This window comes from Panicum hallii, chromosome 4, assembly GCF_002211085.1.
Source record: "Panicum hallii strain FIL2 chromosome 4, PHallii_v3.1, whole genome shotgun sequence".
Lineage (NCBI taxonomy): Eukaryota > Viridiplantae > Streptophyta > Magnoliopsida > Poales > Poaceae > Panicum > Panicum hallii.
In genome coordinates, this window is record NC_038045.1 from 47,088,797 (window position 1) to 47,102,064 (window position 13,268).

The following is a 13,268-nucleotide window of genomic DNA, read 5'->3' on the forward strand; positions in this document are numbered from 1 at the left end:
TAGGGCCATAGACGAATTTTTTCTTGAAATATTCAGCGCCACAAAGCCCATAAGTCGAGAGCAACAGGCCCAAATTGACCTACTGAAAGACGCGGCCCAATAACTTTAAATTTCATCCAAAAGTAAGCCCACAAACCCACCGCCCACCCTAGTCCCGTCGTTTCTACAACAGATCGTAGTGGGCCGCGCCGACAGCCTTCCTCGAAGCTCAAGTTTCTTCGAGCTGAGTCGCAAGTAATTCGAGGGTTTTAGGCAGCGGCCGCCGGAGATGGGGGAGCGGGCGAAGGAATGGCTCCTCGCAGCCGGCGCCGGCGCCGCCGTCGGCGCGCTTTCTGCCGCCGCGATCATGAATCTTCTCTCGAGGTAACCGGTCTAATTCCCCGTTCCCGACGCCAAGCTGGACCTTGGTGACACGGAGCGTTCTGCTGACGCTCGCTTCGTTTCGATGTTGCAGATCCAAGAGGAGAGAGGGGTACGTGCGGGAATTGCTGGAATCGAATGGCATCACGGCTGGTACGGGTGCGATTACATTCTGTTGGTAGTTTAGCAGTGGGAAAATGATAACAAGTCAAGATTAGCTGTGTATTTCTTGTTGAAATTAGTTACTTGATGGTGTTGAATGTGTCTTCCAAAGTCCTGGCTCCTTAAATTGTTCTATTTCAATCAGGCAACGCTCGGTTCAGCAGGCAGCTGGGTGCTATTGGTAGCTCCGATCTTCTCTCAGATGAAGTGGTCTCTGAACAGCTTACAAGGTTTGCATTTGTTTTCTTCCCCTAGTAAAGTTGATGAGCGAGGCCTTAGCTACAAACCATCTGTTGATGTCTGCTTGATTGACACAGTTAGTTTTATTTTGATAGTTTACAACCAGTGAATTCCACATTTTGTTTCTATAGGTGTACCAATTCAGATAACCACATTGCTTTGTATGCTACTTCTCGATGCCATCAGCCTTTTATGCTTTTCATCTTTAGAGATTGGTATTGTGCGGAAAGTGATATAGCATGTGCTCATTCTTTCTGTGCATAGCTTAATACTGTCTTATTAGCATTTCACTTATTAAGTTCTGGATTTTCTCTTCAAACTACACAACTGCCACACATTTCAAATATCCGGAGAACTGTAACATGCTCAAGCTATTACTGTTTCATGTTTTGTGTTTGTGATTACCAATGTTAATTTTCTGTATTCTAGGAATATACAGTTTTTTGGCATGGACTCTCAGAAGAAAGTGACTGAATCCTATGTTGTAGTCATTGGTCTTGGAGGGGTTGGCAGTCATGCAGCTTCAATGCTCCTGAGATCTGGTGTCGGAAGGTTGCTCCTTGTGGATTTCGATCAGGTATGGATTTGCGTGTTCCAGAGGTGGATGCATGACATAGTTGTGACTTGTGAAATCTTGAATGCACTTTGGTTTGTTTGATTATCTAGTTAAATAAAAAAAGGTTTGGTTAAACATAATTTATGGTTTGAAACCTAAAATCTTTTTGGTTAGGAAGGATTTAACCAGGACTGAAAAACCTTCTTGACTAAGATTCATATTATGAGCTTTATGTAAAACCAATCTTAAGTTATTTTGCCCAAAACAAGATATCATCTCCATGTTATCAACAGCTAATGGGCTCATCTGAGCATGGTCTATTCTAAACTTACTGGAACAAAAGTGCAACTTCAAATTTGTTTTATTAAAAATAATAAAAGTAAATTTCTCTAAACTTGTTTGTTTCTGATTAATCCACATGGTCTGAATTACCACATAAGTAGTTGCATACTAGCACTAAGGTTTCTTTTAGTGAATTGTCAAAACATCAAGAGTTTATTTGACCACACTAGTGGAATGCATGTTCTCCATGCTGGCATGACTTCCAAATTTTCTATCCAAATCAAATCTAGAATCGCTGAATCATCTTTCATCTATTGGGTGCCCCTGCATTATCAATTAAAACTAGGATGCATATAACCATTGGAAACATTTGTACTGGGCAGCTTTTACGGCAGTATCAAATGGGTGGGTGCACGTTACATTTTTATAAGTAACATCTTGCATTTATAATAGGTGGGCATTAACAAGGCACTCATGATATGTTGAAAGGTCTCACTGTCGTCACTGAATCGACATGCTGTGGCAACCAGAGATGATGTTGGGACTCCAAAAGCACTATGCCTCAAGAAGCATTTTTCAATGATATACCCAGAGTGCCAAATAGATGCAAGAGTGCAATTGTATGATCCATCATCTGAGGCGGAGATTCTTTCTGGACAGCCTGACTTTGTTCTCGATTGCATCGATAACATTGATACCAAGGTAATAAATACTAATATTGAAACTTCTCCTTTCACTCTTCCATAGGTGCTTCAATTGCATTTCACATGCTTAGATACAATACTCAGGCATGGTTGTGCTTCAAATCCTTTTTAGATATTCTGTTTTAGCTGTTCTTAATACTCCATGCAAACACCATATATTTTCAATTTGATGAAATAATATCTTGGCAGTACTAGTCCCTATGTAAACTTAAATTTCCCTTACCTCTGTGTTTTCTGATGATCAAGCAACACAAAGCTATCATACATATATAGTTTTAACCGAATTTTTGTATCCCAAATTGCTTATTCAAACATAACTTATGAACATCACCACAGGCTAGTCAACATTTCTCTTTGTTATTTGTAACCATTAGGTGGCACTCCTTGCGGCTTGCGTGCGCAGAGGTTTAAAGGTGCTTTCTGCAATGGGGGCTGGAGCTCGGGCTGACCCCACCAGAATTCGTGTTGCCGATTTGAGAGAATCAAGCAATGATCCCCTCTCTCGATCAGTTAGTTTGATACTTCTTCCAAATTGTTTAAATAATTCAGTCCCTTTGTAAGCTGCCATTCAATCATTTACTGACATGTGAAGATGTGCTGCAAATGATTTGTTGCAACTGCTATTTTTAGGTGAGGTACCGGCTTAAGAAGGAACATGGAATTGAAGGCGGAATACCCGTAGTTTTTTCATTGGAAAAGCCAAAGGCAAAGCTACTTCCCTTTCAAGCTTCAAAAGAAGAGGAAACTCCATCAGATTATCAGGTCAGCTCCCCTTGGGCTATTCACACTCACACCCTCCTGCTGCCTATTTGATCCATTTTTTAAAAAACCCTTTTCTTTGTGATTTTCTGAATAAAGAGTTTACATGACAAGGAGTCGACTAAATTCCTCTAAAACACCTAGTTGCTTATACACTTCTGAGGTTCATGACTACTGAATACTGACAACATGCTGTTCATTATTCCACAGGTTGTGCCAGGGTTTAGGGTTCGCATTATCCCAGTGCTGGGAACAATCCCTGCAATATTTGGTCAAGTTATGGCCTCCTATGTGGCTACTCAGCTTGCTGGATTAGATTTTCAAACTGAGCCAGTTGTTAACCTGGATTTGGATCATTACCGTATACTTCATCAGCGTCTTATTGAGCATGAGGAGCTGATATATGGGACAGCCGAGCAAGTTCTGGTACTCTGTATCTTTCTATCTAATGTCATAACCTGAAAATAAGATATTTTCTTCTAGCATTATCAAATGGAGGCGTTATTTATTTATGCAACTATGACCAAAATTATAAAAAGTAATTCTTCGCCTACAATATTGTGGCATATTTTTTTATAAATTTGTAACATTATCTTTTAAAATTAAAGGTAGATGCTGAAGAGGTAATGTACATTGTCAAGGAATTGTGGCGTGGTCGAAGTGCTAGAGACCAAAATCAGAAGGATACTGGGCGGAAAATGTGGAGATCTGTCAATGAGCTAATGCTTGTTCGGTATGTTTCCTTCTCTATCAGATCGTGTGGCTTGGGATGCTAGTTATGTTGCCTTTTGTGGCGCTGCTTAAGTTCTCTGGAGCAAAGAACAATTTCGTGTAGGTAGCAGGGAAACCCCACTTGATTATATCTGCAGTGGAGGCCTGGAGGGTGACTGTTGAACCATTAGCTAACAAGGCTGATGGAACATGTTGAATTATGACAATAAAACAGTTTGTCATTGTTAATGTGTTAATTTTCAACGAATTTACACTTTTATGAATTAGTCCTGTAATTATTTTATGTGCTTTATTTTGTTAGATGGGACAAATCAAAACCTGCTGGTGTGTCGAACTTAATACTTCTCAAGTTTAGTGAGGTAATAAGACATCTCTAAGCATACACCTTCTTGTTTCCCAAGAGTACATATGTTGATAAGATTTCTCCTGTTCTCATGGTTCACCTTCTCGTTTCCCACAGGCTGACGCCCATGAATCCACCACACTTGATCAGATAAAAGAAAAGGAACCTGAATTCTACTCTATGGTTTCGCGTGTGCTGAAACGAGCTGAAGTGGAGTTTGCTTTATGAGTGGGCTGCCGATCTAGTTGGAGTTTGGCGTGGCGGGTTCCGTACCTGGGAATACCCTATCAAAATGCTAAGATGAAAATGATGTGCCAGTTTGGTTTTCTACAGTCGAACCATCAGCTTCTGCCATCACGTTGTAGTCGGCTATGTATCCATTTTCTGCGTGAATCTTATCCTGTAACCTGCCAAACCAAGATATTTTGTTGTGATATGTTGAGCAGAGGCAGTTTTGATGCGACTGTGACGTGTTTGCCACGTACATCGCTGATAAGTTCTGAACTTTCCTTGCATGATATGCGAGGAAATTCTTGCAGAGTCCAGCAGAGACCGGAGGCAAGGGGTCTTGCAATGGAGACAGAGACCGGATCCGCTGCCGGGTTCGAAAGCGCGGCGTGCGTCTGCTGCGTCTTCCGGTGGGAATCTAGTGGTTCCTACCGAAATCTGATCACTCCGCAGCAGCGCCGTCCACGCCTTTTTCCCAAGACCAGGTCATGGGTGATTGGTTCGATGCCTTAATGTTGTGTCGTGTGCCTTACTTTCAAAAAAAAAAGTTGTGTCGTGGTGCCTCACTTTGTGGTTGGGTTTTTTTTTGTTTTTTTGATAAACTGTGTGGTTGGTTTGGTTTACGAGTGGAATGTTGGGACCATGGCAAGCTGACTGCGAACCTGGTCAGGTCGGGTTCCAAGGTTTGGGGAGTCTAGTCGTGCCGTGATGTGAAACCGAGCTTTGGTGCGAAAAAGAAAATGGTAGTGGCCTCAGCGTGAGCTCAGGCTTTATCGTTTGCCAAATCCTTTTCACATTTAACGCTGCCATTTTTCACGAGTGAGACACACACAGTAAAGTAGGAAACGTTTGCTCTTCCCATTTTGTTTTTACTTGTCATTATGCTTATCAATTAGGGGCCAAACCTTGTGTTCGACACATAGTATGTCTCACTAACGTGGCTATTTCTTTGATGATGTGCTTGTCAGCAATAATATGCATGTGGAGACTTCGCCAATCCTAATATTTGTTGGTCCAATCTTGCATAGACATTCATAGAGTACGGTGCTCTTGCCTGCGTCATATGGTGAGTGTGCATATAACATGTCTTAGTTGTGTTTGATAAAAAGAAATAAAATAATATGCCAAAGATTCTATATTTTAATTTTGAATTTGAAGCTTTTTTGGGGCTCCTTTTTTTAAGTCCCTTATAGGTGGACTGGTGTGACCTGAAAATTAGTTACCGCCAACAATTGGTCAGTTAACTACAAGATTTGAATCCTGGGTTGTTTACTCAAAAGGAAAATCTTCTGCATAGTAAATAGATGACAAAGGCAACTAATAAAAATTACGCCAAGTATTAGGTTCTCTTTCCAACACACTTTTTTGGTGAGAAGAGTGGGAAGACTGAACGATCGGGGTGGGTGGGTATGGGTGTGAGGGGTGTGTAAATAGAGATGTGAAGGATATAGAAGAAAATAAGTTAACACCCAAAGATGATGTACTATATTAGGGTTCATACCAAGTGAGAATTCAGAAAGCAATAGGATTAAAAGGCCAAAATGTCTTCGTCTGAGCTTTATTTAATTGCCAAGATGTACATAACATATAGATAAAGCATCTCATTTTCTGTCAGGGATAAAGCCATGTTCAGAGATCCACTAGAACAACATGCTATGTCAGAAACGCATGTGCGATGAAGCTGACTTGATTACTAGAACAGTTTTGGAAACATTCTAGAATTGTTGTAAAAGAAAAATTGAACTGCAAGTATAACCGTTAAATGAATCACTTGAGTTCCAAACAGCAGAAGAATTCGTACATGTGTTTCTGACTAACCACAAGCAAATTTTGAGGGAACTTGTTCCACGTGCTGGTGATGGACATAGCGCACATACGATGTATGTGGAAACTGAAACGCATATGCTAGAATTTTCATTTGAGTTTACCAAGTTTTCTCAGCGTTGATGTATACTAGTATCTCAAAGAAAATTTCACATCAATTTCTCGCTGACCATCTTTTGTTTGTTGCAAAATTGAAATACAAAAGATAATTGAGAAATGTGATAGTATAGGTCAGCACAAAATTAAAATCAAGTAACAGTAATAGCATTATTCTGCAGTCCCAACAGTCTAATCAAATGCAGAATTTTTATAGAAAACTATTTGAGTATGAATATGCAAGAGTAAAAAAACACATCATAAACTATATAAAGGAATAAATTGTCTTCAAATTCAAGTCAAATAATTACCTATGAAAAATCCTGGCATGGAAAAGAATGTCAACCAACTGTAATGGTCTGTAGAATGGTAGCCAAAATATTCAATGTTTCTATATTTATAAAAGGGGTTTTATCTTCCCTGCTACAAGCCAACATTATGTAAACTTCCTGTAAAAAATGAGATCATGTATAAGACTTATTTGTTTTTTCTACTATATCACCCAGATCATTGTAGCTAGGGAACAATGGATATTTCGGTCATTTTCTCACAGTTGTGCTATTCTTATACTCACTCCATTATAAATTATATATCATTTTGGTTTATCTAAATACATAGTAAAATTATGTATTAAACATAGGAATATACACGGCAGAATCTATATGAATTAAAAAAAATTCAAAACGATCTATAATTTAAAACGAAGGGAGTAGGTCGTAACTATTTTCAGCCAAGCTTTCGTGAACAGGGTCGTATGTACGTGCATACATGACATGCACGGTTGTGTGCCTTGACACGTAAGGACGATGACTATGAATCATCGCTGGCCCCTAGCAGCTCACCAGAATTATGATTCGTGGAAAAATTGTGGGTTGCCTCAGCGTGTAGTAAGCCCATGGACAAGGATATATCATGAGCTCCAGCTTTTGGCGGCGCCCTTAAAGAAGGGACAAATCATGGTTTTGACCTATGTTACAATAGTTGCTACTAATATTGTTGATTTTCTGATTGCATGAAAAGAATTTGAAATATGAAAACATTTTTTTGAGTGGAAAAATAAGGAACATTTCAGTACTACTGTATCGTGTGGTTGAAGCTCTATACACCCATGTCCTCACGAGTAAACAAGAGATTCCGATGCCTTTGGCGGTGCCCATCAAGAAGGGGTAAAACTTGGTCCCCAAAAAACAATGAACAAAAGGAATTCCATTCAAGAATGAGCCAAGGGAAATAAAATACACAGCAGTCAACCTAGGCTAATCCTTTGTCAGTTCCCATTGTCACCACCTCTCCCCTCACCTCTGCTTCCCTCTCTATATAAACCAAACCCCAAAAGTGTCATTTCATAAGCATTCGCAGCTACCACAGGTTCGAAACTTCAATCACAAATTTTGTTTCATTGTTCAAGGGAGCACAGGAAGAAGAAGAGAGAGAGAGAGAGAGAGAGAGAGAGAATTAGATTAGAACTGTTGACAAGTTCAAACAATGGTCCATAGAGATAAGAATTGCCTCGCCGCATCGGAAGAAGACATGGCCAGGATCAGAGAGGTGACCGCCAGGGAAGAGATGCCGGGAGGCGATGGCGCGGTGGCGGCAGCGGTGGAGAAGGCGGTGAGGTGCCTCGGCAGGGGGGTCGACATGGCGGGCGACCTGAGGCTGAAGCACTGCAAGGATGCTGGGGGCTGCCTGGTCCTGAGGAGCAGCGAGAAGAAGGCGGCGGCGAAGGTCGTCGTGCCTGGCTTCAGGGTCGTCGCCGATGTGCCCGCCGACGTCAAGTGCGGTAAGGGCGACCGGATCAGGTTTAAGTCCGACGTGCTTGAGTTTAACAAGGTTTGTTGTTGCTTAGCACCTTAATTTGGTTTTTTTTTTGAAGAATACCTGAACCAAATCAACATTTTGGTTCCAAATGTTTTCAGTTTCAATTCAAGTTAAGTACGAACTAAGTTCTTTTGTAGAAAATATGTTTAATTGCTTGGAAAACAATTTGTGAATATTTCTTCTTTTCGCTGCAAGTTTCTTTCACAATGAAGTTTGTCAGCTAGAAACTAGCGACTTGTACACACGAAAGTGACATAAAAAATATTTAATTTATTTTCCTATCATGAATTTCCTCACAACTTCTTTCATCCTTCATTCAAGTCAAACTCAATTTCTCTTAAAAAATGAAGAAGTCAAAACGTAATTTCTGATCAAATAATAAAAGGCAGCATGATGAATTATACACTATCTTGTCTTGACCAAGCCAATCAGTGAAGAAGAAATTATCCCTTCTTGACCATTGAAGAAATCATGCTTTATTGTCAAAACAAGAACGAAGAAATTTCTAACAAAACTAACATGATCTGTGCAACCTTGACCTGCAGATGTCTGAGGTGTTCAACCACCGGAATTCGCTGGCGGGGAAGATCCCGTCGGGGCTCTTCAACTCATGCTTCGACCTGGAGTGCAGCTCATGGGCTGAGGACGCCTCCGCCATCAAGTGCTTGGCGTTCGACGGCTACTTCATCTCCCTCCTCGACCTCCAGCTCGACTGCCGGCCGCTCGCCCTCGCCGACCACGTCGTCCGTGACGTGCCGGCGGCGTGGGACCCGTCAGCCATTGCAAGGTACGGACCGGTCACGGGCACCACATCGGCGACCGTTTGGTCTTCTTTCATTTTTAATTACCACACTGGGGCCTGTTTAGTTCATTTTGCAAAAACGCAAAATTTTACTGTTGCAAAGGAATCTTACCAATTTGAAGTACTAAATGAAGTCTATTTGCAAAACTTTTTGCATGGATGAGTTGTAAATCACGAGATGAATCTAATGATGCTAATTAATCCATGATTAAGCAATAATTAACGGATGGTTACTGTAGCATCACTGTTGCAAAACATGGATTAAGTAGGCTCATTAGATTCGTCTCGCGATTTACAACCCATCCATGCAAAAAGTTTTGTAAATAGACTTCATTTAGTACTTCAAATTGGTAAGATTCCTTTGCAACAGTAAAATTTTGCGTTTTTGCGAAATGAACTAAACAGGCCCTGGGTCTAATGTACTTTTCATTCGGACATTGACACCATTCCACGGGTTTAAAATTGTTTTCTTAAAAAACGTGCATTAAGGTTAATAAAATCATATTGCAGTGGTGTGAAGTGAAACAATTAACGCAAGACAATGTTTTAAAACTTTAACTGCGTATACTTCATGATGTCATCTACCTACTTATGACGAGGGATACTCTGTCGGCCCCGAAAGGTAAGCCATGGTCGAACCTGGCACAGTTCGCAAAACTAGCCTTTGGCTCTTAATTTCTCATATATTACAATGTTGTGGCATTAAAATCATAACAATGAGAAAGTATTTTTTTAAATGTCAGTCTAATTATATTACTTTTATAAACAAAATTTATATTAGTGAGGCTAATTATTGGTCAAATATCACGATCTGAATCTTGAAATGCATGCACGCCTTATATGTTTGGATAGCGGGAATAGTACTGTAATAAAATAGGATATGAGCAAGCAAGTTGAGGTGATCAAGTACAATGCTTAACTTGAGGGATTGGCTCAGCTCTTAACCTAATCCGGTGACCAAGCGCTTGGTTTTGTCACTTCCAGGAGTGCAAAATCGTCCACCACACGTTTGCCATGCGTTGTGGAAAACCGTATGCATGGGTGGAAAAGGACGAGACCAGGCAAGAAGCAGCAGCCTGCAACTTGCAGAATGCATAGAAAGCTACTTGCAGGACTTAGAATTGTCCTAACCTTCCAGGTCTCATATCTGAACATCAGCATGCATTAATTCAGACGTGTCACGTCAATGTGCGTGGCTCAAAGAAATGAAAAGTAAAAAAGAAAGTATGTTTCTATCATTTTTTTGTTAAAAGAAGATTTTCATTCTTCTATGCAGTGTTAAGTAGATAAACTTTCACCATTACTTGCTAGACAGTACAAACTGAGCAGCAAGTTCTCTGAACATGTCACAATTGAGGCACTGACTAAACAGAAAAACAACACAAACCAGATGATTTACTCGCTGAAAATGGTGTGCAGTTTCATCGAGAAGTACGGGACTCACATCGTTGTTGGACTAAGCTTGGGTGGCCAGGATGTGGTGTATGTGAAGCAGGACAACTCGTCTCCATTGTCCCCATCTGAGATCAAAGAGCACTTGGACAGGCTAGGCGACCAGCTGTTCACTGGGGCATGCACTCTACCCCATTCAAACCGCAAATCCAGGGACCACAAAATTAAGGTTAACAAATCATTTTCATTGATGTCCAAATCAAAGTTAAATTATGGACTAAACGTCCACCTGCAGAATATCATATCAAAAGGATGAACTGAAATGTCATGGAACTCTCTCATTGCTCTGATGGCAACAGATCCCTGAGGCCTTCAATGTATTTGGTGCCCATGTGACACGGCAAAGACTTGAAGGAATGATTGCTCCAGTGTCCTGCAAAGAGGTATTGTTGTTCAGTACTTTGACAAGTTGCAAATAACAGTGAGTTAGGGAGCTGTAGAGGCCAGGATATAGGTTATTCCAGTGACTGGAGAATCTTCAGGCTTCATGCAGTGCCACTTCTGATTGTTAACTGAACTCATCCAGGGTGTGACAGTCATACACTCCAAGAGGGGAGGGAACACAGCAGCGAGTGACCACTCAGAGTGGCTGCTCACTGTGCTGACAATGCCGGAAGCAATCAACTTCAAGCTTGTGCCCATCACATCCCTCCTCAAGGGAGTAACTGGTGTGGGCTTCCTGTCTCATGCCATGAACCTGTATCTCAGATGTATGATTTTCTCCTTACCCATTTAGCTAATCCATCTGCTAATAAGTGCATAGAAATTTAAAACTTGAAGAATCGGCGCAATCGGTGAAATGAATCATAAGCTATGCCTCACCAGAAGTGAAGCAATTCAGCAAGAATGATATTCCTTGTTATAAGCTGTGCCTATTTTTGTTTTTGTTATCCGTCCATGCTATGTTTCAAATCCTGAAAGTTTATGATCACGCCACTGTTCCTTAACAGACAAACCTCCAATAGAAGAGCTGAGCTACTTCCTGGACTTCCAGCACCACAGATTGTGGGCCCCAGTACTCGGTGACCTGCCACTTGGTCCCTGCTCAAACCGGCAAGGTGCTAGCCCGGCCTTGCACTTCAGCCTTGTAGGTTCAAAGCTATACGTCAGCTCAAGCGAAGTAAAAATATCATCGCCTCATTAGTTTTGAACATGTCCGAAATTTGATAAAAAAACACTCACATTAACTATTTGGCGAAATTGAAATGCAGGTGATTGTTCCAAGATTACCAGTCACCGGCATGAGACTGCATCTGGAGGGCAAGAAAAACAACCGGTACAAAATCCACTTCCAGCTTCTGTGATATTTTCTCTGAATGCTGGCTGAACACACTGCATAACTAACCTGAGAAACTTCACACCTATGTCAGGTTAGGCATCCACCTGCAGCATCTGTCGAACACCCCAACGTTCATCGACGCAAGATCAGCCAAGCAGCCGGTATGGCGCGGATCGGAGACGATCTCCGACGAGCGGTACTTCGAGCCGGTCCAGTGGAGAATGTTCGCCCATGTCTGCACGGTGCCGGTGAAGTACGACCCTCGCTGGGGCAGCGCCGGCGGCTCGCCGGCGGCTTACGTCGTCTCCGGCGCTCAGCTGCACGTCAAGGCTCACGACTCGACCAACATACTCCACCTCAGGCTCCTGTACACTGAGCTGCCGGGACACGCGGTGGTGCGGTCCAAGTGGGCGCACAACACGGTGAGGCTGTCGGGCAGAATGAGCTTCCTGTCCAAGTCGCTCGCGGCGTCTTCGGGCGCCGTCGAGGAGCAGCGGCAGCCGGCGAGGGTTAACATAGACTCCGGTGTGTTCGCCGGAGGGCCGCCCGTGCCCGTTGGGGCCCAGAGGCTGCTCAAGTTTGTCGAGACGTCTCAGGTGACCATGGGGCCACAGGACAGTCCTGGGTACTGGCTGGTCACCGGCGCGAAGCTGGATGTTGAGAAGGGGAAGATCTCCCTGCACGTCAAGTTCTCCCTGCTTGCTCCAGTTTCCTGACAAAGGTTCTAGAAGTGATGTACAGTACTCTTTCAATAGGAGAAAGCCACTGTAAAATCGAACTCCCTAACTCCCTTTGTCGCCATTCACCTTCCCATTTTTGTCAAGAGAACCATATCTGCAGAAGGCCAAAAGTAGGGGATTCTTTGTGCAGTAACGGTAATAAACATGAGTGATAGAATTACCTACAAATCGTAGGAATACTATCATGACCTAAGATGTATGCAAGCATATAACTTTCTTCTGTAAAAGAAAACAAATTGTACGTTACGCATTTCCATGTAAGACCTCATGATCCTAGAACTTTTATGCGTTTTTTTACCTTTTTCTTCCTTTCTTACCCTGCTTAGCTAATGCTACCACTCTTATAAATCAACAAGGTCCTGTTTTATAATACAGTAATTTTGTGAGAATGTACTCTTTCATAATGACCTAATGTATTATGAAAGATCACATTAGGTCCTTTATGAAAGATTAGTCTCATAAAATCATAACAGGCATTTCCGAAGTAGGAAATTAAAATTTCAAGTTGAAGATCTGATAAATTTTAGCTAAAAGCAAAGAACCTAATTGCTTCGTCTCCATAAATTGCCACACTTTTTTGCTGAGTGTTGGGATCTGAAGGATATTTCCCTAAATACAAAAGTGAAAATTGTGTTTTGACTCAACGAAATAACCTTATATATACTCTCAAAATCTTAAAAAATCACCCCGATTACAGTAAAAGGTGGGGGTATTTAGACCCCCTACCTTCATTACATAGTCCCAATAATGCCCCTATTCTGTTTTTGGATCACTTCCGGACGTTAGCGTGTACAAGTTGTTCACTAGAAGGTGATCACGCTTCCCATGGATATCGAAGATTCCATGAAGCCTTCGATCCTTCGTCGGGGGGTCTTGGCGTCGTCGGAGGTT

The 13,268-nt window shown here is 41.8% G+C and overlaps 2 protein-coding genes across 10 annotated transcripts; both read left to right on the forward strand.

Moving 5' to 3' along the window:
- The first annotated feature begins 218 nt into the window (after positions 1-218).
- LOC112888445 (tRNA threonylcarbamoyladenosine dehydratase) lies at positions 219-4,601 on the forward strand. Of its 6 annotated transcripts, none has more exons than XR_003227817.1 (11): positions 219-363; positions 455-519; positions 668-752; positions 1,192-1,339; positions 2,090-2,302; positions 2,679-2,813; positions 2,935-3,066; positions 3,274-3,489; positions 3,672-3,796; positions 3,899-4,154; positions 4,256-4,294. XR_003227817.1 is itself a non-coding variant. In XM_025954660.1 (11 exons), exons 1-11 carry the CDS (start codon positions 269-271, stop codon positions 4,364-4,366), a joined length of 1,383 nt encoding a protein of 460 aa, XP_025810445.1. In that variant the 5' UTR covers positions 219-268; the 3' UTR covers positions 4,367-4,601. The 6 variants fall into 6 exon arrangements, 5 of the variants coding, with proteins under 5 accessions (XP_025810445.1, XP_025810446.1, XP_025810447.1 ...); XM_025954660.1 differs by having other exon boundaries at positions 4,097-4,154; positions 4,256-4,601; XM_025954661.1 differs by having other exon boundaries at positions 455-513; positions 4,097-4,154; positions 4,256-4,601.
- Positions 4,602-7,548: 2,947 nt separating this feature from the next.
- Positions 7,549-12,656, forward strand: LOC112890716 (MACPF domain-containing protein At1g14780-like). Of its 4 annotated transcripts, none has more exons than XM_025957567.1 (8): positions 7,549-8,116; positions 8,650-8,891; positions 10,326-10,527; positions 10,658-10,741; positions 10,885-11,068; positions 11,309-11,416; positions 11,570-11,634; positions 11,729-12,157. In XM_025957567.1, exons 1-8 carry the CDS (start codon positions 7,772-7,774, stop codon positions 12,011-12,013), a joined length of 1,515 nt encoding a protein of 504 aa, XP_025813352.1. In that variant the 5' UTR covers positions 7,549-7,771; the 3' UTR covers positions 12,014-12,157. The 4 variants fall into 4 exon arrangements, with proteins under 4 accessions (XP_025813352.1, XP_025813350.1, XP_025813351.1 ...); XM_025957565.1 differs by having other exon boundaries at positions 7,551-8,116; positions 11,309-11,445; positions 11,729-12,656; XM_025957566.1 differs by having other exon boundaries at positions 7,551-8,066; positions 11,309-11,478; positions 11,729-12,656.
- Positions 12,657-13,268: the final 612 nt, after the last annotated feature.